The 26,424-nt window shown below is 60.9% G+C and overlaps 1 protein-coding gene across 1 annotated transcript; it reads left to right on the plus strand.

Annotated features, from left to right (window-relative positions):
* Window positions 1-908: 908 nt before the first annotated feature.
* Window positions 909-25,500, plus strand: SMARCC2 (SWI/SNF related, matrix associated, actin dependent regulator of chromatin subfamily c member 2; the record flags this gene model as incomplete). Its single annotated transcript, XM_054294923.1, is given in 30 exon segments — window positions 909-1,046; window positions 1,189-1,308; window positions 3,340-3,425; window positions 3,741-3,822; window positions 3,949-4,041; window positions 4,126-4,195; window positions 6,763-6,832; window positions 6,949-7,024; window positions 7,106-7,237; window positions 7,321-7,436; window positions 7,522-7,646; window positions 8,121-8,180; window positions 8,259-8,296; window positions 9,397-9,527; window positions 10,585-10,656; window positions 10,738-10,851; window positions 13,600-13,753; window positions 13,885-13,980; window positions 14,293-14,415; window positions 14,507-14,569; window positions 15,399-15,657; window positions 17,890-18,051; window positions 18,763-18,827; window positions 18,902-19,031; window positions 19,115-19,281; window positions 21,031-21,165; window positions 22,004-22,224; window positions 22,226-22,326; window positions 23,574-23,811; window positions 25,422-25,500. Coding segments are annotated over 30 exon segments (3,489 nt in total), but the record flags the coding sequence as incomplete, so codon positions are not given.
* Window positions 25,501-26,424: the final 924 nt, after the last annotated feature.

Consider the following 26,424-nt stretch of genomic DNA (forward strand, 5'->3'; position numbering starts at 1 on the left):
TGCCCGGTGCCCAGTGCCCAGTGCCCGTCCTGCTGCTCAGTGCCCGACTCGGTGCTCAATGCCCGGTGCTCAGCGCCCGGTGCCGTTCCGCTGCTCCCTCCGGTGCCCATCCCTTCCCACCCCCGCCTTCCCCCGTCCCGGGCTGCTCCAAGCCCCGTCCAACCCGGCCTGGAGAACCTCCGGGCATGGAGCAGCGACGGCGCCTCTGGGAAATCCATTCCCCATCCACCCAGGGAAGAATTTCCTCCCAATCTCCCGTCTAAACCAAATTTCTTGAGATTTGAACCCATTTCTCCTTGTCGTGCCTCTCTTGTCGCACTTGCGGGCGGCGGGGCCGGTAACGGGCAGCGGGACCAACAACGGGCAGTGAAGCGGGGAACGGGACCCGGAGGGCCGGGAACAGCGCCCGGGGAACAGCGGGAACGGCGGGAGCGGCGGGAGCGGGACCAGCAGGAGGCGGTGGCGGGCGCGGCGGGACCGGCGGGCGGTACAACGGGGCCGGGAACCGCGATCGGGGTCGCGAACAACGATCGGGGTCGTGAAGAACGATAGGAGGTGGCGGTGCGGGAACGGGAAATCGACCAGGGCCGGTAAAACCGGGCGGGAGCGGGAACAGCGATCGGCACCGGCACCACCGGGCGGGAGCGGCGAGAGCGGCAGTGCGGGAGCGGCACCGCCAGGGGGCGGCAGCGGCGGCGGCGGGAGCGGCAGTGCGGGAACGGGAGGGCACCAAAGGGGGCGGCGGGGCTTTAACAGCGAGCGGGGCCGGGCGAGCGGCGGGGACAGCGACCGGGAGCGGGGACAGCGGGACCGGGGACAGCGGGACCGGGGACAGCGACCGGGGGCGGCGGCGGCGGGCGCGGCCGTGGCGGCGCGGGGCCGGCAGGGGGCGGCAGTGGCGGGCGGAGGCGGCGGCGCGGCCCGGCCCGCTCAAGATGGCGGTGCGGAAGAAGGACGGCGGCCCCAACGTCAAGTACTACGAGGCCTCGGACACCGTCAGCCAGTTCGACAACGTGCGGCTGTGGCTCGGCAAGAACTACAAGAAGGTAAGTGCGCGGAACCGCGGCGCCGCCGCCCGCGCCCGCCGCCGCCACGCCGGGCCCGGCCTGTCACGGCGCCGCCGCCGCCATCGCGCCCCCCCCTCCCCTCAGCGGCCGCGGCGGCCGCGCTGAGCCCCCGGCCCCGCAGTACATCCAGGCAGAGCCCCCCACCAACAAATCGCTGTCGAGCCTGGTGGTGCAGCTGCTGCAGTTCCAGGAGGAGGTGTTCGGCAAGCACGTCAGCAACGCGCCCCTCACCAAGCTGCCGGTGAGAGCCGCGGGGGGACGCGGGGACAACGCGGGCGGGACCCCGCGGGGCGGGTGGGGGACACGCGGGGAGCGGGGGGCGAGGATCAGAGCGGGGGGTGCGGGGATGGAACCTCGCGGATCCGGGGAAGAGCCCCAAAGAACGGGGGACAAAGCCCAAATTGGAGAGGGCGCCCCAAAGATGTGGGGACAGGACCCCGAAGATGTGGGGACAGGACCCCACAGGGCTGGGGACATGGCAGGGACAAGGCTCAGAGCTGGGGACATGGCCCTGGTGAGCAGGGACGAGGCTCAGAGCAGGGACAGTGCCCCAAAGGTGCAGGGATGGCCCTGGGATGGGGTCCTGGATAGCCAGGGAGGAGCCCCAAAGAAGAGGGGACAAAGCCCTAATTTGGGGACAGCACCCCAATATCCAGGGATGGCATCAGGATGTCCCCACAATGCCCAGGGACAGGAGCCTGAGCGGGGACAAAGCCCAAAGACCTGGGGACAGACCCCCAGGGATTTGGGGACATGGCCTTGATGGCCCTGATGAGCAGGGACAGCACCCCAATACCTGGGGACAGCCCTGGGGACACGTCCCCAGTGTCCCCAAAGAGCTGGGGACAAAGCTCCAAGTAGGGACAGCACCCCAATACCTGGGGACAGCCCTGGAGACACAACCCAGAACAGGGACAGCACCCCAATACTTGGGGACACAGCCCTGAGCAGGGACAGCTCCCAAAGCCTCAGGGACGTGGCCCTGGTGACACCGTGGAGCATTCAGGTGGCTTTGGGGACAGCAGGTGACCATGGACAGCAGCCAGTGGCAATGCCCTGGTCAGGGACATGGCCTGGAGTGCTGGGGACAGTGCTGGGGACAGTGTCCCCACACAGGGACAGGGACAGGGCCCAGCAGGGACAGAATCCCAAGGGGACACTGCCCCGAGGGACAAGGGGATGGCACCCTAGGGAGGGGATGGCACCCTGTGAGAGGGTGACACCCAGACAAGGGGATGGCACCCAGACATGGGGATGGCACCTAAATATGGAGATGGCACCCAGACATAGGAATGTCACCCCAGCAAGGAGATGGCACCCTGTGAGGGGATGTCACTTAGGCATTGGGGATGTCACCCCAAAAAGGAGATGTCACCCAGACTAGGGGATGGCACTTGGGCATGGGGATGTCACCTAAACATGGGGATATCACCCCAAAAAGGAGATGGCACCCAGACGAGGGGATGTCACCTAAACATGGGGATGTCACTTAAATATGAGAATGGCACCCCAATAAGGGGATGTCACCCCAAAAAGGAAATGCCACCCTATGAGGGGATGTCACCTGGACATGGGGATGTCACCTAAACATGAGGATGGCACCCCAACCAGGGGATGGCACCTTATGAGGGGATGGCACCTGAACATGGGGATGTCACCCCAACAGGGGGATGTCATGCAGACAAGGGGATGGCACCCGGAGAAAGGGATGTCACCCAGACAAGGGGATGTCACCCCAAAAAGGAAATGGCAACCTAACGAGGGGGTGGCACCCAGACATGGGGGAGTCACCTAAACATGGGGATATCACCCCAAAAAGGAGATGGCACCCAGACAAGGGGATGTCACCTAAACATGAGGATGGCACCTTATGAGGGGATGGCACCTTATGAGGGGATGGCACCTGAACATGGGGATGTCACCCCAACAAGGGGATGTCACCCAGACATGGGGATGTCACCCAGACATGGGGATGTCACCCCAAAAAGGAAATGGCAGCCTAACAAGGTGATGGCACCCAGACATGGGGATGTCACTTAGGCATGGGCATGGCGCCTCAGAAAGGGGATGGCACCCAGAAACAGGGTGTCACCCTAACAAAGGGATGGCACTTAGGCAGGGGGATGGCACCCCAAAAAGGGGATGCCACCCAGACAAGGTTATGTCACCCAGACATGGGGATGTCACCCTAACGAGGGGATGTCACCCCAAGGAGGACACGTCCCCCCCATCAGGACGCTGTCCCTGTCCCCTGACCCCTGTCCCCTTGCAGATCAAATGCTTCCTGGATTTCAAGGCGGGGGGAGCCCTGTGCCACATCCTGGCAGCCGCCTATAAATTCAAGAGCGACCAAGGATGGTGAGCATGGGGGTCCTGGGGGGGGTCCCTGGGGCGGGGGGGACAGGGTGGGGGTCCCTGGGGTCGGGGGCAGAACTGGGGTTCCCTCCTTGGGGATGGTTGTGGGGTTGTCACCTCCAGAGCAAACCAGCGCTGGGACGTGTCCCCCTTTGTCACTATGGACCCTGATGGGGTCCAGATATGTGTCCCACTCCCTCCCCTCCCCGAATTCCCCAAATTTCCCCCAAATTCCCCAAACTTCCCCCAGATTTGGGGGTGCTGACGGGGAGACCTGAGCTGTGGCTTTCATGAGAGTCGCTCTTTTCTTCCAATAAGGCGGCGTTTCGATTTCCAGAATCCCTCGCGCATGGACCGCAACGTGGAGATGTTCATGACCATCGAGAAATCCCTGGTGCAGGTGAGAGCCCCCCAAAACCACCCCCCCCCCCCCCCCCCCCAAACCGCACCCCAAGAACCGAGAACCCCCTCCTCGTGTGCCTGCCGCTCCTCAGTTCACGGCTGTGCTCTCAATTTTGCTCCCCAGAACAACTGCCTGGCTCGGCCCAACATCTTCCTGCAGCAGGAGATTGAGCCCAAGCTGCTGGGGAAGCTCAAGGACATCGTCAAGAGGCACCAGGTGGGTGGCAGTGCCAGGCTGGGGGGCACAAGGGGGGTTCCGTGGTAGTGTTTAACCCGGTTTCACCCTGGGTTTGTCCCACAGGGCACCGTGACCGAGGACAAGAGCAACGCGTCGCACATCGTGTGCCCCGTGCCCGGCAACCTGGAGGAGGGTGCGTGCGGAAACGGGGGGGTTTGGGGGGTCACAGGGGGCTCCGGGGGGTGCAGGAGGGGGGTTTGGGGGGGATTTGGGGGTCACAGGGGGCTCTGGGGGGGTACAGGAGGGGTTTTTGGGGGGGATTTGGGGGGTCACAGGGGGCTCCGGGGGGTGCAGGAGGGGGGTTTGGGGGGATTTGGGGGTCACAGGGGGCTCCGGGGGGTGCAGGAGGGGTTTTGGGGGGGATTTGGGGGTCACAGGGGGCTCTGGGGGGTGCAGGAGGGGTTTTTGGGGGGTCACAGGGGGCTCTGGGGGGGCAGGAGGGGTTTTGGGAGGTTTTGGGGGGTCACAGGGGGCTCCAGGGGGGTGCAGGAGGGGGGTTTGGGGGGTCACAGGGGGCTCCAGGGGGGTGCAGGAGGGGGGTTTGGGGGGTCACAGGGGGCTCCAGGGGGGTGCAGGAGGGGGGTTTGGGGGTCACAGGGGGCTCCGGGGGGTGCAGGAGGGGGATTTGGGGGTCACAGGGGGCTCTGGGGGGTGCAGGAGGGGGGTTTGAGGGGCTCTGGGGGGGTAACAGGGGTGCAGGAGGGGATTTTTGGGGGGGTCACAGGTGGCTCCAGGGAGGTGCAGGAGGGGGTTTTGGGGGTCATGGGGGACTCCAGGGGTGCAGGAGGGGTTTCTGGGGGGTCACAGGGGGTTCTGGGGGGTGCAGGAGGGGTTTTGGGGGGTCACAGGGGGCTCTGGGGGGTGCAGGAGGGGGGTTTGGGGGTCATGGGGGACTCTAGGGGTGCAGGAGGGGTTTTTGGGGGGTCACAGGGGGCTCCAGGGGTGCAGGAGGGGTTTTGGGGGGGATTTGGGGGTCACAGGGGGTTCTGGGGGGTACAGGAGGGGTTTTTGGGGGGTCACAGGGGGCTCTGGGGGGGCAGGAGGGGTTTTGGGAGGTTTTGGGGGGTCACAGGGGTCTCCAGGGGGGTGCAGGAGGGGGGTTTGGGGGGTCACAGGGGGCTCTGGGGGTGCAGGAGGGGGGTTTGGGGGTCATGGGGGACTCTAGGGGTACAGGAGGGGTTTTTGGGGGGTCACAGGGAGCTCCAGGGGTGCAGGAGGGGGGTTTGGGGGGTCACAGGGGGCTCTGGGGGGCAGGAGGGGTTTTGGGGTGGGTTTGGGGGTCACAGGGGGCTCTGGGGGGGGCAGGAGGGGGGTTTGAGGGGCTCTGGGGGGGTAACAGGGGTGCAGGAGGGGATTTTTGGGGGGGTTTTGAAGGGTTCATGGGAGGTTCCTGGGGTGCAGGAGGGGGTTTGGGGGTTTTTGGGGGGCCACAGGGGGCTCCAGGGGTGCAGGAGGGAATTTTTGGGGGGTCATGGGGAGCTCCAGGAGGGGCAGAGGAAGATGGGTGTAGGAGGGGAGTTCGGGGGAGTTTTTGGGGTTCCAGGTGTGCAGGAGGGGAATTTGGGGGATCCCAGGGGGCTCCATGGGCTCCAGAGCAAGGTGGGTGCAGGATGAGGTTTTTGGGGTGCACAGAGGGCTGCAGGGTGTGCAGGAGGGCAGTTTTGGGGTGCCCAGAGGGATGCAGGAGGGAGGTTTTGGGGGGCACAGAGGGCTGCAGGGGGTACAGAAGGGCAGTTTTGGGGGGCACAGAGGGCTCCAGGGGGTACAGAAGGGCAGTTTTGGGGTGCACAGAGGGATGCAGGAGGGAGGTTTTGGGGTGCACAGAGGGATGCACGGTGTACAGAAGGGCAGTTTTGGGGTGCACAGAGGGATGCAGGAGGGAGGTTTTGGGGTGCACAGAGGGATGCACGGTGTACAGAAGGGCAGTTTTGGGGGGCACAGAGGGATGCACGGTGTACAGAAGGGCAGTTTTGGGGGGCACAGAGGGATGCAGGGCGTGCAGGAGGGCAGTTTTGGGGTGCACAGAGGGATGCAGGGGGTACAGAAGGGCAGTTTTGGGGGGCACAGAGGGCTCCAGGGGGTACAGAAGGGCAGTTTTGGGGTGCACAGAGGGCTGCAGTGGGTACAGAAGGGCAGTTTTGGGGGGCACAGAGGGCTCCAGGGGGTACAGGAGGGCAGTTTTGGGGGGCACAGAGGGCTGCAGGGGGTACAGAAGGGCAGTTTTGGGGTGCACAGAGGGATGCAGGAGGGCAGTTTTGGGGGGCACAGAGGGATGCAGGGCGTGCAGGAGGGCAGTTTTGGGGTGCACAGAGGGCTGCAGGGGGTACAGAAGGGCAGTTTTGGGGGGCACAGAGGGCTGCAGGGGGTACAGAAGGGCAGTTTTGGGGGCACAGAGGGATGCAGGGGGTACAGAAGGGCAGTTTTGGGGGGCACAGAGGGCTGCAGTGGGTGCAGGAGGGCAGTTTTGGGGTGCACAGAGGGCTGCAGTGGGTGCAGGAGGGCAGTTTTGGGGGGCACAGAGGGATGCACGGTGTACAGAAGGGCAGTTTTGGGGGGCACAGAGGGCTGCAGGGCGTGCAGGAGGGCAGTTTTGGGGGGCACAGAGGGCTGCAGGGGGTACAGAAGGGCAGTTTTGGGGGGCACAGAGACCCCCTCAGAACCCCTGCTCAGCCCAGCCCTGTCCGTCTGTCCGTCCCGCAGAGGAGTGGGTCCGGCCCGTCATGAAGCGCGACAAGCAGGTGCTGCTGCACTGGGGGTACTACCCCGACAGGTGAGGGGCGGGGGGGCGTGGGGTGAAGATTTCGGGGACCCCCCTGTGCCCCCCCAAGTCGCTGTGGGTGCCACTTTAACCCTGTGGGTGCCACTTTAACCCTTTCCTCCCCCCAGCTACGACACCTGGATCCCGGCCAGCGAGATCGAGGCGTCCGTGGAGGATCCCCCGACGCCGGAGAAGCCCCGCAAGGTACCGGGGGGGACCCCCAGGTTTGGGGGGCACCCGGAGCCCCCCTTCTTTCCCTGACCCAGCCGCTCCCCTGGCCTGCAGGTCCACGCCAAGTGGATCCTGGACACGGACACCTTCAACGAGTGGATGAACGAGGAGGATTACGAGGTGACGGACGAGAAGAGCCCCGTGACCCGCAGGAAGAAGATCTCGGCCAAGACGCTGACGGATGAGGTGAGAACCGGCTCGGAGCCCTTTTGGGGAGGGGTCCTGGGGGTCTCGGCGTGCTCAGCCGGACCCCTCACGCTGCCCCCCAGGTGAACAGCCCCGACTCGGACCGGCGGGATAAGAAAGGGGGGAATTACAAGAAGAGGAAGCGCTCGCCCTCTCCCTCGCCCACGCCCGAGGCCAAGAAGAAGAACGCAAAGAAGGGGTGAGCTGGGGGGGCTTTGGGGGGTCTGGGGGTGGGGGATTCATCCCTGGGGGGTCAGCATTGATGGGGGTCTCTCCCTGGGCAGACCCTCCACCCCCTATAACAAATCCAAGCGTGGGCACCGCGAGGAGGAGCAGGAGGACCTGACCAAGGACATGGACGAGCCCTCGCCCGTCCCCAACGTGGAGGAGGTGACGCTGCCCAAGACAGGTCAGTGTGGGTGACAGCGGAACCCTGGAAAAAGTTAAAGACGGAATCTAAAATGTTGGGCTTTGCGCTTTCCCAGATCAACTGCACCTGCGTAAGCAGTGTGATAAATTATATAATTGTTAGATGCGGTGATTGTTTAGTAATTAAACGTAATTATTATATAACCATAAGAAGAGCGGTGAGAAACTATGTTGGAAACTCAGAGAGGGGGCTAAATTTATGTATACAATAGAGCAATATAAGTTTAATAATTAACATGAAAGTTGTGTAACGACAGAGTATAAAACATGATCATTTCGGATGTACGGTCGGAGTCGGGTTTGGGTTGAATGTACCCCGATTCCCAGAGCTCTTAGCGAAAAGCCCCGCAGATAATCCCCCGTGATTGTGTGGTTTTGAACGCTAACATGGGGGGCACAGCCACCCCCCCATCCCGGGGGTCCCCGGGGTGCTCAGCAGCGTTTCCCCCCACAGTCAACACCAAGAAGGACTCGGAGTCAGCGCCAGTCAAGGGGGGCACCATGACGGACCTGGGTGAGTGTGGGGAGCCGCAGCACGGCCCTGGCGCCCCGGGCTGGCAGTGCCCACACCCACCCCTGTGCTCCCTTGCAGATGAGCAGGAGGATGAGAGCATGGAGACAGCTGGCAAGGTGAGCCCGGGCACGGGGGCGGTGGTGGTGGGGGTCACCTGCTCCTCTCTCAGCCCTTGTCCCCTCTTCTTTGGGGACAAAAACGCTCATTTCTGCCATTCCCTCACGCCTGGGGTGGCCCTGTGCCTCTTCCTCGTGTGGGTGAGGATGATGAAGGGTGAGGATGATGAGGGGTGAGGATGATGAAGGGCGCTCAAAAGGGTCCCTTTGCTTCATCCTGGTGTGGGTGAGGATGATGAAGGGTGAGGATGATGAGGGGTGAGGATGATGAAGGGCGCTCAAAAGGGTCCCTTTGCTTCATCCTGCTGTGGGTGAGGATGATGAAGGGTGAGAATGATGAAGGGCACTCACGGGGGTCCCTTGGTCTCATCCTGCTGTGGGTGAGGATGATGAAGGGTGAGAATGATGAAGGGCACTCACGGGAGTCCCTTGGTCTCATCCTGCTGTGAGTGAGGATGATGAAGGGTGAGAATGATGAAGGGCACTCACGGGGGTCCCTTGGTCTCATCCTGCTGTGAGTGAGGATGATGAAGGGTGAGAATGATGAAGGGCACTCACGGGGGTCCCTTGGTCTCATCCTGGTGTGGGTGAGGATGATGAAGGGCACCCAAAAGGGTCTCTTTGCCCATGGGGTCCTGCCGTGGGTGAGGATGATGAAGGGTGAGGATGATGAAGGGCGCTCAAGGGGGTCTCTTTGCCTCGTCCTGCTGTGGGTGAGGATGATGAAGGGTGAGGATGATGAAGGGTGAGGATGATGAAGGGCGCTCAGAGGGGTCCCTTGGTCTCATCCTGGTGTGGGTGAGGATGATGAAGGGTGAGTGAGGGTGATGAAGGGCGCTCAGAGGGGTCCCTTTGCCTCATCCTGGTGTGGGTGAGGATGATGAAGGGTGAGTGAGGATGATGAAGGGCGCTCAGAGGGGTCCCTTGGTCTCATCCTGCTGTGAGTGAGGATGATGAAGGGTGAGTGAGGATGATGAAGGGCGCTCAGAGGGGTCCCTTTGCCTCATCCTGCTGTGAGTGAGGATGATGAAGGGTGAGTGAGGGTGATGAAGGGCACCCACAAGGGTCCCTTTGCCCACGGGGTCCCCCTGTGGGCGCAGGACGAGGAGGAGAACGGCGCGGGCAGCAAAGGGGAGCAGGCCAAGAACCCCGAGCTGCACGAGGACAACGTGACGGAGCAGACGCACCACATCATCATCCCCAGCTACGCCGCCTGGTTCGACTACAACAGGTACGGCCGGGCCTTCCTCCCCTGAGGATGAGGAGGCTGCCCTTCCTCCCCTGAGGATGAGGAGGCTGCGCCCTTCCTCCCCTGAGGATGAGGAGGAGGCTGCCCTTCCTCCCCTGAGGATGAGGAGGCTGCTGCCCTTCCTCCCCTGAGGATGAGGAGGAGGCTGCCCTTCCTCCCCTGAGGATGAGGAGGAGGCTGCCCTTCCTCCCCTGAGGATGAGGAGGCTGCTGCCCTTCCTCCCCTGAGGATGAGGAGGAGGGTGCCCTTCCTCCCCTGAGGATGAGGAGGCTGCTGCCCTTCCTCCCCTGAGGATGAGGAGGCTGCCCTTCCTCCCCTGAGGATGAGGAGGAGGCTGCCCTTCCTCCCCTGAGGATGAGGAGGCTGCCCTTCCTCCCCTGAGGATGAGGAGGCTGCGCCCTTCCTCCCCTGAGGATGAGGAGGAGGCTGCTGCCCTTCCTCCCCTGAGGATGAGGAGGCTGCGCCCTTCCTCCCCTGAGGATGAGGAGGCTGCTGCCCTTCCTCCCCTGAGGATGAGGAGGAGGGTGCCCTTCTTCCCCTGAGGATGAGGAGGAGGCTGCCCTTCCTCCCCTGAGGATGAGGAGGAGGCTGCCCTTCCTCCCCTGAGGATGAGGAGGAGGCTGCTGCCCTTCCTCCCCTGAGGATGAGGAGGAGGCTGCCCTTCCTCCCCTGAGGATGAGGAGGAGGCTGCTGCCCTTCCTCCCCTGAGGATGAGGAGGCTGCGCCCTTCCTCCCCTGAGGATGAGGAGGAGGCTGCTGCCCTTCCTCCCCTGAGGATGAGGAGGCTGCTGCCCTTCCTCCCCTGAGGATGAGGAGGCTGCCCTTCCTCCCCTGAGGATGAGGAGGCTGCTGCCCTTCCTCCCCTGAGGATGAGGAGGCTGCTGCCCTTCCTCCCCTGAGGATGAGGAGGCTGCTGCCCTTCCTCCCCTGAGGATGAGGAGGCTGCTGCCCTTCCTCCCCTGAGGATGAGGAGGCTGCCCTTCCTCCCCTGAGGATGAGGAGGCTGCTGCCCTTCCTCCCCGAGCCTCTCCTCCTGCAGCGTCCACGCCATCGAGCGCCGCGCCCTGCCCGAGTTCTTCAACGGCAAAAACAAATCCAAGACCCCCGAAATGTGAGGCCAAACCCCCCGTCCGCGCCCACCCACGCCCTGCCGGGGCCGTGCCCGGCGCTGAGCCCCCCGTGCCCCCCGCAGATACCTGGCATACCGGAACTTCATGATCGACACGTACCGGCTGAACCCGCAGGAGTACCTGACCTCCACGGCCTGCAGGAGGAACCTGGCCGGGGACGTCTGTGCCATCATGCGGTGGGTCCGGCTGGGGGCCGGGCTGGCACCGCCCGGTGCTGCCCGGGGGCTGGGGGTGCTGGGGTTTGGGGGGTTGGGTTGGCACCCACATGGTGCCAGGGGTCTGGAGATGCTGGGGTTTGGGGGTTTGGTACCCACATGGTGCCAGGGGGCTGGAGATGCTGGGGTTTGGGGTTTGATACCCACATGGTGCCAGGGTCCCGTGGTCCTGGGGTTTGGGGTTGGGTTGGTATCTCTGTGGTGCCAGGGGGCTGGAGATGCTGGAGTTGGGGGTTTAGTTTGGTACCCACATGGTGCCAGGGGGCTGGGGATCCTGGGGTTGGGGGTTTGTTACCCACATGGTGCCAGGGGGCTGGGGGTGCTGGGGTTTGGGGGTTTGTTACCCACATGGTGCCAGGGGGCTGGGGGTGCTGGGGTTTGGGGATTGTTTGGTACCCACATGGTGCCAGGGGGCTGGAGATGCTGGGGTTTGGGGGGGTGGTTTGGCACCCACATGGTGCCAGGGGGCTGGAGATGCTGGGGTTTGGGGTTTGATACCCACATGGTGCCAGGGTCCCGTGGTCCTGGGGTTTGGGGTTGGGTTGGTATCTCTGTGGTGCCAGGGGGCTGGAGATGCTGGGGTTGGGGGTTTAGTTTGGTACCCACATGGTGCCAGGGGGCTGGGGGTGCTGGGGTTTGGGGGGTTGGGTTGGTACCCACATGGTGCCAGGGGGCTGGGGGTGCTGGGGTTTGGGGGTTTGGTTTGGTACCCACAAGGTGCCAGGGGTCTGGTGCTTGTGGTGTTTGGGGATTGTTTGGTACCCGCATGGTGCCAGGGGGCTGGAGATGCTGGGGTTTGGGGTTTGATACCCACATGGTGCCAGGGGGCTGGGGGTGCTGGGGTTTGGGGGGGTGGTTTGGCACCCACATGGTGCCAGGGGGCTGGAGATGCGGGAGTTGGGGGTTTAGTTTGGTACCCACATGGTGCCAGGGGTGCCGTGGTCCTGGGGTTTGGTACCCATGTGCTGGCAGGGGTCTGGTGCTTGTGGTGTTTGGGGATTGGTTTGATACCCACATGGTGCCAGGGGTCTGGAGATGCTGGGGTTTGGGGGTTTGGTACCCACATGGTGCCAGGGGTCTGGAGATGCTGGGGTTTGAGGGTTTGGTACCCACATGGTGCCAGGGGGCTGGAGATGCTGGGGTTTGAGGGTTTGGTACCCACATGGTGCCAGGGGTCTGGAGATGCTGGGGTTTGGGGGTTTGGTACCCACATGGTGCCAGGGGTCTGGAGATGCTGGGGGTTGGGGTTTGATACCCACGTGGTGCCGGGGTCCCGTGGTCCTGGGGTTTGGGGTTTGGGTTGGTATCTCTGTGGTGCCAGGGGTCTGGAGATGCTGGGGTTGGGGGATTGGTTTGATACCCACATGGTGCCAGGGGGCTGGAGATGCTGGGGTTTGGGGGTTTGGTACCCACATGGTGCCAGGGGGCTGGAGATGCTGGGGTTTGGGGGTTTGGTACCCACATGGTGCCAGGGGGCTGGAGATGCTGGGGTTTGGGGTTTGGTACCCACGTGGTGCCAGGGTCCCGTGGTCCTGGGGTTTGGGGTTTGGGTTGGTATCTCTGTGGTGCCAGGGGGCTGGAGATCCTGGAGTTGGGGGGTTGGCTTGGTACCCACATGGTGCCAGGGGTCTGGTGCTCGTGGTGTTTAGGGTTTGGTTTGGCACCTCCGCGCTGGCAGGGGTCTGGTGCTTGTGGCATTTAGGGTTTAGTTTGGCACCCACATGGTGCCACAGATCCTGTGTGATGTTTGGGGCTTGCTTTGGCACCTGTGTGCTGGCACGGGTCCCGTGCTTGTGGGGCAGGGGGTCAGTGTGGCACCTCAGTGCTGGTGGAAGGTCAGTGTGGCACCCTGGAGGTGGCAGGGTGTCAGTGTGGCACCCCAGGCGTGGCAGGTGACACTGGGGCAGGGGGATGATTTTGGCACCATGGGGGTGGCAGGAGTCTCGTGCCAGTGGCGCTGGGGAGTCCTCACCAAAGGTGGGATGGGGTGCTCAGTGTCCCCCTGGCATTGATGGCTGTCCAGTGCCATGGCACAGAGTGCTCAGTGTCACCATGGCACAGGAGTGCTCAGCGCTCCCCTGGCACTGATGGCTCCCCAGTGCCATGGCACAGGATGCTCAGCGGGCTCTGACCCTGGTGCCAGTGGCACGGGGATGCTCAGTGTCACCCTGGGATTGATGGCTGCCCAGTGCTGTGTCACAGGGGGGCTCAGTGTCCCCCTGGCACCGGTGGCTGCCCCCTCCCCTGTCACAGGGCACTCAGCACGCTCTGACCCTGGTGCCAGTGTCACAGGGGCGCTCATTGTCCCCCTGGCACTGTTGGCTGCCCAGTGCAGTGTCACAGGGATGTCACCCTGGCACCGTTGGCTGCCCACTCCCCTGTCACAGGGGCGCTCATTGTCCCCCTGGCACTGTTGGCTGCCCCCTCCTCTGTCCCGGGGCACTCAGCGTGCTCTGACCCTGGTGCCAGTGTCACAGGGATGTCACCCTGGCACCGTTGGCTGCCCCCTCCTCTGTCCCAGGGGTGCTCAGTGTCCCCCTGGCACCGTTGGCTGCCCCCTCCTCTGTCCCAGGGGTGCTCAGTGTCCCCCTGGCACTGTTGGCTGCCCCCTCCTCTGTCACAGGGGTGCTCAGTGTCCCCCTGGCACCGTTGGCTGCCCCCTCCCCTGTCCCGGGGCGCTCAGCGCTCTCTGCCCCCCGCTCCCCGCAGGGTCCACGCCTTCCTGGAGCAGTGGGGCCTCATCAACTACCAGGTGGACGCCGAGAGCCGGCCCACCCCCATGGGCCCCCCGCCCACCTCGCACTTCCACGTCCTGGCCGACACGCCCTCGGGGCTGGTGCCGCTGCAGCCCAAGACGCCGCAGGTGGGTGCCAGGGGGACCCCGGAGCGCGACCCCCCCCTGCCGCCCCCCCGGTCGGTCCCCCCGGTGCGGGGGCCGGGCGCGGGGTGGGGCGGGGGGTGGGGGATGCACAGCTTCGATCCGTGGTGCCTCAGGGCCGGCAGAGCGACGGCGACGCCAAGACGGGCCGCAAGAGCAAAGAGATGGAGGAGCTGGTGGCCAGCGAGACGGTGAAGGGCAAGGCGGAGCTGGTAGGCGGCTCCTTGGGGGTCCGTGCAACCCCCCCGTGCCGCTGTGCCGAGGAAGGCTCCTTCCCTCCTCCTCCTCCTCCTCCTCCTCCTTCCTCCCCCTCGCATGCCGCCCTGCCCCCGGGGAGCAGCGACGCGGTGGGGACGTCGTGACGGGGACGTCGTGACGGGGACATCGTGATGGGGGAATGGGGACACACACACACCGTGATGGGGACAAAACGGCTTCTCCGGGCCACCGGGGAGGAGGGGACGCGCCCGATGTCCCACCCCACGGGCCCGGCCCAGCAGTGTCCCCTGTCCCCCATCCCGCAGCAGCCCAGCTCGGCCTCGCAGCAGATGCTGAACTTCCCCGACAAGGGCAAGGAGAAGCCGGCGGACATGCAGAACTTCGGGCTCCGCACCGACATGTACACCAAGAAGAACGTGCCCTCCAAGGTGGGTGGGCGTGGGTGGGCACCCCTGGGTGGGTGGGCGCCCCCTGGGCACCCCCCGGCCCCTCATCCTCCTCGTCTCTCCCATCCTGCAGAGCAAAGCGGCCGCCAGCGCCACGCGGGAGTGGACGGAGCAGGAGACGCTGCTGCTGCTGGAGGTGCGTGGGGACAGCAGGGGACAGCAGGGGGTGTGGGGACAGCAGGGGACAGCAGGGGGTGTGGGGACAGGGGCTGGGACAGGGGACATGGGGACAGCAGGGGGTGTGGGGACCAGAGGGGATTTGGGGACTCGAGGGGATCTGGGGACACGGGGGGACAGGGGACAGCCAGGGATGTGGGGACCTGAGGGGGTGTGGGGACAGGAAACATGGGGATAGGGGATTTAGGGACAGGGGGTTTAGGGACAGAGGATGGGATAGGGGGTGTGGGGACAGCAGGGGATGTGGGGACAGGGAAATGGGGACAGGGGATGTGGGGACAAGGGATGTGAGGACAGGAGATGTGGGGGACAGGGAAATGGGGACAGGGGATGTGGGGACAAGGAAATGGGGACAGGGGATATGGAGACACAAGATGTGGGTTTGGGGACAGAGGATATAGGGACAGGGATATGGGGACAAGGGATGGGACAGGGAAATGGGGACAGAGGTGTGGGAACGGGGGATGTGGGGACAGGGGATAGGACAGGGGACATTGGGGCGGGGGACATAGGGACAGAGGATGTGGGGATAGGGGATGTGGGTGTGGGGACAGGGAAATGGGGACGGGATGTGGAGACAGGGGACGTGGGGACAGAGAATATGGGGACAGGGGATGTGGGGACAGGGATATGGGGACAAGGGATGGGACGGGGAAGTGGGGACAAGGGATTTGAGGATAAGGGATTTGAGGACAGAGAATATACGGACAGGGGACACAGGGACAGGGAAATGGGGGCAGGGTCTGTGGGGCCAGGCCAGCCTGACCCCTCTGAGCCCCGTCCCCCAGGCCCTGGAGATGTACAAGGACGACTGGAACAAGGTGTCGGAGCACGTGGGCAGCCGCACGCAGGACGAGTGCATCCTGCACTTCCTGCGCCTGCCCATCGAGGATCCCTACCTGGAGGACTCGGAGGCCTCGCTGGGGCCCCTGGCCTACCAGCCCATCCCCTTCAGCCAGTCCGGCAACCCCGTCATGAGCACCGTGGCCTTCCTGGCCTCCGTGGTGGATCCGCGCGTGGCCTCGGCCGCCGCCAAGTCCGCGCTGGGTGAGGACGGGGGGATGTGGGGGCTGGGGGAGACTGCAGGGGGCTGAGGTGTGGGGAGAGGGGATGGGGATGTGGGGACAGGGATGTGGGGATGGGGATGCGGGGATGTGGGGAGGGGCTGAGTCCTATAGGGAGAGGGGTTAAGGACTGTGGGGAGAGGGGATGGGGATGTGGGAGAGGGGATGGGGATGTGGGGAGAGGGGATGGGGATGGGATATGGGGAGAGGGGAGAGGGAATGGGGATGTGGGGATGTGGGCAAGTCCTCCAGGGAGAGGGGATGGGGACTGTGGGGATGGGGGATAGAGATGTGGGGAGAGGGTGAGTCCGATAGGGAGAGGGGACGGGGATGTGGGGAGAGGGATGTGGGGATGGAGATGTGGGGATGTGGGGAGGGGCTGAGCCCTGTAGGGAGAGGGGTTAAGGTCTGTGGGGAGAGGGGATGGGGAGTGTGGGGAGGGGGATTTGTGGAGGGGGGGATAGGGATGTGGGGAGAGGGGACAGGGATGGAAATGTGGGGATGGAGATGTGGGGAGAGGGGATGGGGATTTGGGGAGAGGGGATGGGGATTTGGGGAGAGGGTGAGTTCTATAGGAAGAGGGGACAGGGATGTGGGGAGAGGGGATGGGGATGTGGGGATGTGGGGAGAGGGGACAGGGATGGGGGGATGGAGAGGGGATGGGGGTGTTGGGAGAGGGGCTGAGTCCTATAGGGAGAGGGGACAAGGACTGTGGGGAGAGGGAATGGGGATGTGGGGACAGGGATGTGGGGATGGGGATGCGGGGATGTGGGGAGGGGGTGAGCCCTGTAGGGAGAGGGGTTAAGGGCTGTGGGGAGAGGGGATGGGGATGTGGGGAGAAGGGACTGTGAGGAGTGGGTGAGTCCTATAGGGAGAGGGGACAGGGATGTGGGGATGGGGATGTGGGGTGAAGGGACAGGGATTGGAATGTGGGGAGAGGGGACAGGGACTGTGAGTAATAGGTGAGTCTTACAGGGAAAAGGATGAATGCTATAGGGAGAAGGGATAAGGACTGTGGGGAGCGGGTGAATCCTATGGGGAGAGGAATATTGAATCCTATAGGGAGAGGGGACAGGGATGGGGAGATGGAGAGGGGATGGGCGTGTTGGGAGAGGGGGTGAGTCCTATAGGGGGAAGGGACATGGACTGTGGGGAGAGGGGATGGGGATGTGGGGAGAAGGGACTTTGAGGAGAGAGTGAGTCCTATAGGAAGAGGAATTAATCCTATAGGGAGAGGGGACAAGGACTGTGAGGAATTGATCAGTCCTATAGGAAGTGGAATGCTGAATCCTATAGGGACAGAGTGGGTGAATGCTATAGGGAGAGGGGACAGGGATGTGGGGAAAAGGGACTGTGAGGAGCGAGTGAGTCCTATAGGAAGTGTAATATTGAATCCTATAAGGAGAGAGGATAAGGACTGTGGGCAGCGGGTGAATCCTATAGGGAGAGGAATATTGAATCCTACAGGGAGAGGGGACAGGAGTGTGGGGAGAGGGGACAGGGATGTGGGGAGAGGGGACGGCCATGTGGGGAGTGTAGGGAGTCCTATAGGAACAGGAATGAATCCTGTTCCTGGGGAATAGGAGGGGGCAAAGACTGTGAGGAGTGGATGAGTCCCATAGGAAGTGGAATATTGAATCCTATAGGGAGAGGGGATAAGGACTGTGGGGAGTGTAGGGAGTCCTATAGGAAGAGGAATTAATCCTATAGAGAGAGGGGACAAGGACTGTGAGGAATGTGTGAATCCTATAGGGAGAGAAATTAATCCTATAGGGAGAGGGGATGGGCATGTGGGGAGAGGATGAATCCTATGGCATGAGGAATATGGGGACAGGGATGAGCCCTTTAGGGGTTCCTATACGGAAATGGGGTCAGTCTGACGGGGAGAGGGATGGGGAGCATGGGGACACCACCAAATCCTGTGGGGATCCCTCTGGGGACACGCAACACCTCCCATGGGGATGGGATGAGCCTTCCAGAACATTCTAGGACCAGCCTGGAGGGGCCAGACCGAGCCCCCCATGGGGCTGTTTGGGTCTGGGGGCTCTGGGGGGCTCCGGGGTATCCCTGTGGGGTCCTACAACTCCCATGGGGATGGGATGAGCCTTCCAGAACATTCTAGGACCAGCCTGGAGGGGCCAGACCGAGCCCCCCACGGGGCTGTTTGGGTCTGGGGGCTGCCTCCGGGGGTCCCGCTGAGGAACCGTGCCCGCAGAGGAGTTCTCCAAGATGAAGGAGGAGGTGCCCACGGCGCTGGTGGAGGCCCACGTGCGCAAGGTGGAGGAGGCGGCCAAGGTGACGGGCAAGGCCGACCCCGCCTTCGGGCTGGAGAGCAGCGGCATCGCCGGCACCGCCTCCGAGGAGCCCGAGCGCATCGGTCAGAGGGGCCGGGGGCTGCGGAGGGGATGGAACAGGGGTCGGGGGGCCGGGGAGGGGGGCTGGGGGGGCTGGGGAGGGGGGGATGGCATCGGTCAGAGGGGTCGGGGGGCTGGGGAGGGGGCTGGGGACGGGGGGATGGCATCGGTCAGAGGGGTCGGGGGGCTGGGGAGGGGGCTGTGGGGGGATGGAACAGGGGTCTGAGCTGGCAGGGGGCTGGGCAGGGGAGGGCAGGGGGCTTGTGGGGAGGGATGGAATGGGGGTCTGAGCTGGGGAGGGGGCTGGGAAGGGGTTTATGGGGGTCTGGGGGTGATGGCACCGGGGCCGGGGCCAGGCAGGGGATGGGAAGGGGCTCAGGGGGTGCCTGGGGGAGATGGCATCGGTCAGAGGGGCTGGGGGACTGGGGAGGGGGTCCTGGGGGGCATGGTGGGGGGATGGCACTGGGGTCTGAGCTACTGACGGGGGTCTGGGGGGGATGGCACAGGAGTCTGAGCTGGGCAGGGGCTCACGGGGGTCTGGGGGGGATGGCACAGGGGTCTGGGGGGATCCCGGGGGTCTGGGGGGGGTCCCCGGGTTCTGGGGGGGATGGCACCGGGGTCTGAGCTGGGCAGGGGCTCATGTGGGTCTATGGGGGGGATGGAACAGGGGTCTGAGCTCCCAGGGCTCTGGGGGATGATGGCAGCGGGGTCTGAGCCCAGGTTTGTGTCCCCAGAGGAGAGCGGGGCCGAGGAGGCGCGGGCAGAGGCGCAGCCGGCCGAGGAGAAGAAGGAGGCGAAGGTAAAAGGGGTCTGGGGGTTTGGGGGGGCCAAACAGGGCAGGTTTGGGTGCTCACAGGGCTGATCCTTCCCCAGGAGCCCCGGGATGGCAGCGCCGAGGAGGAACCCAAGGAAAAACCCGGGGAGACCCCCAAGAAGGAGGAGGAGAAGGGGAAGGAGGTGGAGGCAGAGAAGGAGCCCGACAAGGGTGACAGTGACAGCACAGGTGAGGTGACAGCACAGGTGAGGTGACAGCACAGGTGAGGGGGACCCTGCAGGGGTCCCTAACACAGCCCCACCTGGCCACAGGAGAGCCCGAGAAGGACAAGGAGGTGAAGGAAGGGCCGGATGAGGCGCCCAAGGAGCCCTCGGAGCCCGAGGCCGAGCGCAAGGCCAAGGTGGAGCGCGACATCGGCGAGGGGAACCTGTCCACGGCCGCCGCCGCCGCCCTGGCCGCCGCTGCCGTCAAAGCCAAGGTGAGGACGGGGCTCTGCAGGGGCTGGGGAGCCTGGGGAAGGGTTGGAGATGTCCCTTGGCAGAGGTTTGTAGGTAGTTGGGTGGTTGGGGTGAATGTGTGGGGTGGCAGCCCTAGGAGGTTAATGAGTAGGGATGTTAAAATTAGGGCTCGTTTGTGTCATTTTTGGTCTTGGGGGATTACTAGTTGTTTTGTAACGAGGTTGTAAACCGTAGCTGGAGGGTTGAGAGTTGGTTGCTCTTGTCTAGAGATGGTAGTAGATGGGGATGTCGTTGAAATGAGGATTAGTGGGATTCCTAGAAGGATGGGCTTGAAAATTGGTCAGAGAAGGTTAAATTCATGGTCAGGTTCAGGGGGTGGTGCTTGGAGCCATGGGTGGTTTGCTAGAAGGGGATTAATTGATAGGAATGACAGAGGTTTGGGTTGGATAATTAAAGAGAAAGTGAGTGATGGAGTGAGCATGATAAAAAATGTCATACAGGGAGAGGGGACAGGGATGTGGGGAGGGGAAGAGGATGTGGGGAGTGGGTGGATCCTATAGGGAGAGGGGACAAGGACTGTGGGGAGTGGGTGAGTCCTATAGGAAGCAGAATAATTAATCCTATAGGGAGAGGGGACAAGGACTGTGGGGAGTGGGTGAGTCCTATAGGGAGAGGGGACAGGGATGTGGGGAATGGATGAGTCCTATAGGAAGCAGAATAATTAATCCTATAGGGAGAGGGGACAAGGACTGTGGGGAGTGGGTGAGTCCTATAGGGAGAGGGGACAGGGATGTGGGGATGTGAGAAGGTGAGTCCTGTAGGAACAGGAATATTGAATCCTATCGGGAGAGGGGACAAGGACTGTGGGGAGTGGATGAGTCCTATAGGAAGCAGAATAATTAATCCTATAGGGAGAGGGGACAGGGATGTGGGGAGAGGACAAGGATGTGGGGAGTGGGTGAATCCTATAGGGAGAGGAATATTGAATCCTATAGGGAGAGGGGATAAGGACTGTGAGGAGTGGGTGAGTCCTATAGGAACAGGAATTAATCCTATAGGGAGAGGGAACAGGGATGTGGGGAGAGGAATGAATCCTATAGGGAGAGGAATGAATCCTGTAGGGAGAGGGGCTGTGTGGAGTGGGTGAATCCTGTAGGGAGATGAGTATTGAATCCTACAGGGAGATGGGATAAGGACTGTGGGGAGAGGGTGAATCCCATAGGGAGAGGAATGAATCTGAGAGTGAGAGGGCACAGGGACTCTGAATCCTGTGGGGGGAGAGGGGACAGGGATGTGAGGATGTGGGGAGTGTAGGGAGAGCCCTGTAGGGAGAGGAATGAATCCTGCAGGGAGAGAGGACGACTGTGAGGAATGGTTGGGTCCTGTAGGAAGTGGAATATTGAATCCCATAGGGATCCTATAGGGAGAGGAATGAATCCTATAGGGAGAGGAATGAATCCTGTGGGAAGAGGGCACAGGGACTGTGGGGATGTGGGGAGGTGACTCCTCTAGGGACAGGAATATTGAATCCTACAGGGAGAGGGGACAAGGACTTTGAGGAGTGGGTGACTCCTATAGGGAGAGGGGACGGGGACGTGAGGATGTGGGGAGTGTAGGGAGTCCTATAGGGACAGGAATGAATCCTGTAGGGAGAGGGCACAGGGACTGTGGGGATGAGTCCTATAGGGAGAGGAATGAATCCCGTAGGGAGAAGGGAGAGGGCACAGGGCCTGTGGGCACCCCTGACCCCTGTCGCTGGCACCTGGCAGCACCTGGCGGCCGTGGAGGAGCGCAAGATCAAGTCGCTGGTGGCGCTGCTGGTGGAGACGCAGATGAAGAAGCTGGAGATCAAACTGAGGCACTTCGAGGAGCTGGAGACCATCATGGACCGCGAGCGCGAGGCCGTGAGTGGCACCGAGGGTGGCACCGCCCCCCTTTGTCCCCATCCCCGAGGGTGGCACCGCCCCCGTTTGTCCCCACACTCCGAGGGTGGCACCGCCCCCGTTTGTCCCCACTCCTCATGCGAAAAACACCAATCACTTGTTTTTAAAAAGTTTAATAGTAATAAAATGGTATATTTATAGTTATAAATATATGAATATATATAAGTATATAAATATAAATATATATATTTTTATATTTATAAATATATATAAATATAGTTTATAGTTTATTAAAACAGTAATACAATTAGAGTAATAATAATGTGGACGATTTACATTAGGACAATATGAGACAAGAGGAACAAAGAGTTACAGACTATACATATATATTATATATTAGATATAGTATTAACATTTTATATTAATAATATATATATTCAAATTTTATATGTATTTGAATATTAATATAATTCTAACACAACACATAATATTCAATTTATATATATATTATATATTACATATTATATATTATATATTATATATTATATGTTATATGTTATATGTTATATGTTATATGTTAATGTTATACATTATATATTATATATTATACATTATATATTATATATATTATATTATATATATTATATTATATTTTATATATATAATATTCAAATTTTATCGTTATAATATATACATATATATTCAAATTTTATATATATATAATATTAGAAAAATAACAATATATTCAAATTCTAACAGTACACATATAATATTCAAATTTTAATATTTGCCAAAAGCCAATACCATAAAATCCATGCATTTTTCACCCCTCCTCATGTTTTCCCCGCGTCCCTCCCAGCTGGAGTACCAGCGGCAGCAGCTCCTGGCCGACCGCCAGGCGTTCCACATGGAGCAGCTCAAGTACGCGGAGATGCGGGCGCGGCAGCAGCACTTCCAGCACCTGCAGCAGCAGCAGCAGCAGCAGCCGCCGCCGCTGCCGCCGGGGGCCCAGCCCCTGCCCGGGGCCGCCGGTGCGCCCCTGGCCCCCGCCGCGCACCCGCTGGCGGCGCCGCCCGGCCCCCGGCCTCGCCGAGCCCATGGTGGGGCAGCCGCCCCTGCCCGGGGCGCCCCCGCCGCAGCCGCCGCCGGTGCCCCCGGGAGCCGCCCCGGCCGTGCCGCACGGTGGGTGCGGGGGTGGGGGGGTCCCAAAGCAATGGGGGGGGTAAGGAGGGCACCCCTGGCCGTGCCACACGGTGGGTGCGGGGTGGGGGGGGGTCCCAAAGCAATGGGGGGGGTAAGGAGGGCACCCCTGGCCGTGCCGCACGGTGGGTGCGGGGTGGGGGGGTCCCAAAGCAATGGGGGGGGTGAGGGTGGCACCCCCCCGGTGGTGCCACACGGTGGGTGCGGGGTGGGGGTCCCCAAAGCAATGGGGTGGGTGGGGTTGGCACCCCAGAGGAGTCCTGGCCGTGCCACACGGTGGGTGCGGGGTGGGGGTCCCCAAAGCAATGGGGGGGTGAGGGTGGCATCCCCCGGTGGTGCCACACGGTGGGTGCGGGGTGGGGGGGGTCCCCAAAGCAATGGGGGGGGTAAGGAGGGCACCCCTGGCCGTGCCACACGGTGGGTGCGGGGTGGGGGGGTCCCCAAAGCAATGGGGGGGTGAGGGTGGCACCCCCCGGTGGTGCCACACGGTGGGTATGGGGTGGGGGTCCCCAGAGCAATGGGGGGGTGAGGGTGGCACCCCCCGGTGGTGCCACACGGTGGGTATGGGGTGGGGGTCCCCAGAGCAATGGGGGGGTGAGGGTGGCACCCCCCGGTGGTGCCACACGGTGGGTACGGGGTGGGGGTCCCCAAAGCAATGGGGGGGCGAGGGTGGCAGGGGGGGTTTCCAAGGGGTTTTCGGGGAGGATCTCACTGGTGGTGAGGGTTTGGGGGTGGGGGTCTCACTGGTGCTCAGGGATGGCAGTTGATTGGTTGAGAAGGGGTCTCAGTGTTGGGGTCTCACTGGTGTTCAGGGTTTGGGGTGGGGGGTCTCACTGGTGCTCTTCTCTCTCCTTCACTGCCCCAGCTCTGAGTCATGGCTGAATAAGGGTGGGGGTCTCACAGTGCTCTCCCCATAACAGCATTTCTCCCCATAAGGGTGGGGATCTCACTCTCCCATCTCCCCACAGCCCCAGCACTGAGGGGTGGCTGAATAAGGGCGAGGGTCTCATGGTGCTCTCCCCATAAGGGTGGGGGTCTCACTCTCGCTCTCCCCTCCCCCTGTAGCCCCCCGGCCCCGAGGGGTGGCTGATTAAGGGCGGGGGTCTCACTCTGGTCTCCCCATAAGGGTGGGGGTCTCACTCTCGCTCTCCCCCCTCCCTGTAGCCCCCCCAGCCCCGAGGGGTGGCCGATTAAGGGCGGGGGTCTCACTCTGGTCTCCCCTCCCGCAGCCCCGGTGGTGCCGTTCCCCGGGCAGCAGCAGCCGCCGCCTCCTCCGCCCTCTCAGCTCCTGCCGGGGACCCTCCCCGGCGGCGGCGGCACCGGCGGCAGCACCGGCAGCACCGGCAGCAGCGGCGGCGGCACCGGCCACGCCTCCGTGCCCGGTAATTGCCCCGCGGCCGTGCCCCCCCCCAGCATGGCTAACAACCCCCCCCCTCCCGTGGGCGACCCCTTCCCCGCTAACCCGCTGCATGGGGGGGGGGGCCCTGGCCGGCGGCGGCAGCATGGGGAGGGGGCTGCCCCCCAACTCGCATCACCATCACCACCACCACCACCATCATCATCCTCACCTCGGCGGCGGCGCGGGGGGCGCGGGGGGCTCGGCCGCCGCGCACAGCCCCGCCATCGTGGCCGCCGTGCAGGGAAGCCTCCTTCCCACCGCCGGCCTCGTCCCAGGTGAGACACTCGCGGGGGCTCGGGGCCGTTGTGAGGAAAATTTTTGAGGAAATGTTGAGGGAAATTTGAGGGAAAAATTGGGGAATTTTTGAGGGAAATTTGGGGAGTTTTGGAGGAATTTTGGCGATTTTTTTTGGGGGGGGGGGATTTTTTGAGGAAAATTTGGGGAAATTTTTAGGACATCTTGGAGGAAGTTTCTGGGGGAAATTTTTGAGGAAATTATGAGGAAAAATTGAGGAGAAATTGGGGAAATTTTGAGGAGTTTTGGCGATTTTTTGGGGGGTATTTTTTGAGGAAATTTTGGGGGAAATTTTTAGGACATTTTTGAGGAAGTTTCTGAGGAAATTTTTGAGACAATTTTTGAGGAAAATTTGAGGAAAAATTGGGGAATTTTTGAGGGAAATTTGGGGAATTTTTGAGGAATTTTGGTGATTTTTGGGGGTAATTTTTTGAGGAAATTTTGGGGGGAAATTTTTAGGACATTTTGAGGAAGTTTCTGAGGAAATTTTTGAGACAATTTTTGAGGAAATTTTGAGGAAAATTTTGAGGAAATTCTGAGGAAAATTGGAGGAAAAATTGGGGGAATTTTTGAGGGAAATTTGGGGAGTTTTTGAGGAATTTTGGGGGGATTTTTTGAGGAAATTTTGGGGGAAATTTTTAGGACATTTTTGAGGAAGTTCTGAGGAAATGTTTGAGGATTTTTTGGGGATTTTTTTTGAGAAATTTGAGGGAATTTTTGGGAAGTTTTGAGGAAGTTTTTGAGGAAATTTTGAGGCAATTTTTGAGGAAATTATGAGGGAATTTTTGAGGAAAATTTGAGGAAATTTGGAGGAATTTTTTGGGAATTTTAGGACATTTTTGAGGAAATTTTGGAGGAAATTTTTGAGGAAATTTTTGGGGAATTTTTAAAGAAATTTTTGGAGGAAATTTGTAGGAAGTCTTTAGAGAAATTTTGAGGAAATGTTTCAGGAATTTTTTAAAGAAATTCTTAGGAAATCTTTGAGGAGATTTTTGAGGAAATTGTTGAGGAAATTTTTAGGATATTTTTGAGGAAATCTTGAGGGAATTTTTGAGGAAATTTTTGAGGAAAATTTTGGGGAATTTTGAGGAAATTTTTGAGGAGGTTTTTTGAGGAAGTTTGTAGGAAGCCTTTGAGGAATTTTTGAGGGAACTTTTGAGGGAATTTTGGGGAAATTTTTGGGGAATTTTTGACGAAATTTTGAGGAATATTTTTTTGGAATTTTTGAGTAGATTTTGAGGACACTTTGGGGAAATTTTGAGGCCATTTTTGGCGCGTTTTGGGCGTGGAGGGAGGGTAAAAGGGGAAGGGGCAGCGTTTCTTGTGCCCCCCACCCCTCTCTGTGTGCTGACGCCCCCTCCCCTGTTTGTGTTCTCTCCCACAGACCAAGGCCCCCCCTGCAGCCGGAGCCCCTCTCGGTGCCCACCCCCCAGCTCGGTGCCCACCCCCGTGCCCCCCACCCAGTGAGACACCGCCCCCTGCCCGGCCCCGCCCCTCCAAGGCCCCTCCCCTCCTCCTCCTCCTCTTCCTCCCCTCCAGCTTTGGGATTTTTTTATGATTGTCCCGGATTTTATTTAAGTGTTGGTCTCATGGCGGGGGTCCCGCTCCCCCCTGGTTATTTATGAGACAGCTCCGGTCCCACCTGGCACATGGGCATTTCCCCCCCTCTCCAAAATCCCCCTCCTCCTCCTCTTCCTCCTCTTCCTCGTCCCTTGTTTTTTTTGGTTTATTTCGTTTATTTCTGTTCGTTTCTTTTTTTAAAAAACCAATAAAAAGAAAAACTGCGAGTCCCCGGGGCGGGAAGAAGAGGCCTGGTGGTGTTTGGGTCTGTCTGGAAATTGGGGAGGGGGGCACCACGACCACTCTCTGAGCCTTTATTTCGATTTATTTGATGCTGTGGAGCAATAATTAATAATTTAGCCGGTGGGGCTGAGGGGAGGGGGCTCGGGGGGGTGACAGAAAAATGAGGGGAAAAGGCACAAAATCGAGTGAGGAGGGGACGGATAATGAGATAATGAAGAGGAGGGGGTGTAAAAAAATAATGAGGAGGGGTCTTCATCCACTCAGCACCATCCGGACCAGCTCTGCGGAGAGAAAAAGAGGAGGGGGATGTGAGGAGGGGTCTGTGGAGCCCCCCCAAGACCCCAAATCCCAGAGAGAGGCAGAAAAACCAAAAAGTCCAAAAACGGCTCAAGAGCTCAGGGAGGACCCAGCAGCCCCGAGGGGAGGGCGGGGGGGGGCTCCTTCCTGCAGCCCCCTCCCCAAAACCAGCCCTGGCACGCAGGGGGGGGCTCCATGCACAGAGGGGCATGCAGGGAGGAGAGAACCAGGCAGCCTTTTTTTATTTTTTTGTTTTTAATTTTGCATTATTTTGGAAAATATTAAAA

The sequence above is a fragment of the Melozone crissalis genome, unplaced genomic scaffold (assembly GCF_028551555.1).
Source record: "Melozone crissalis strain CALT ecotype California unplaced genomic scaffold, PUWL_Pcris_2 ptg000388l_1, whole genome shotgun sequence".
Lineage (NCBI taxonomy): Eukaryota > Metazoa > Chordata > Aves > Passeriformes > Passerellidae > Melozone > Melozone crissalis.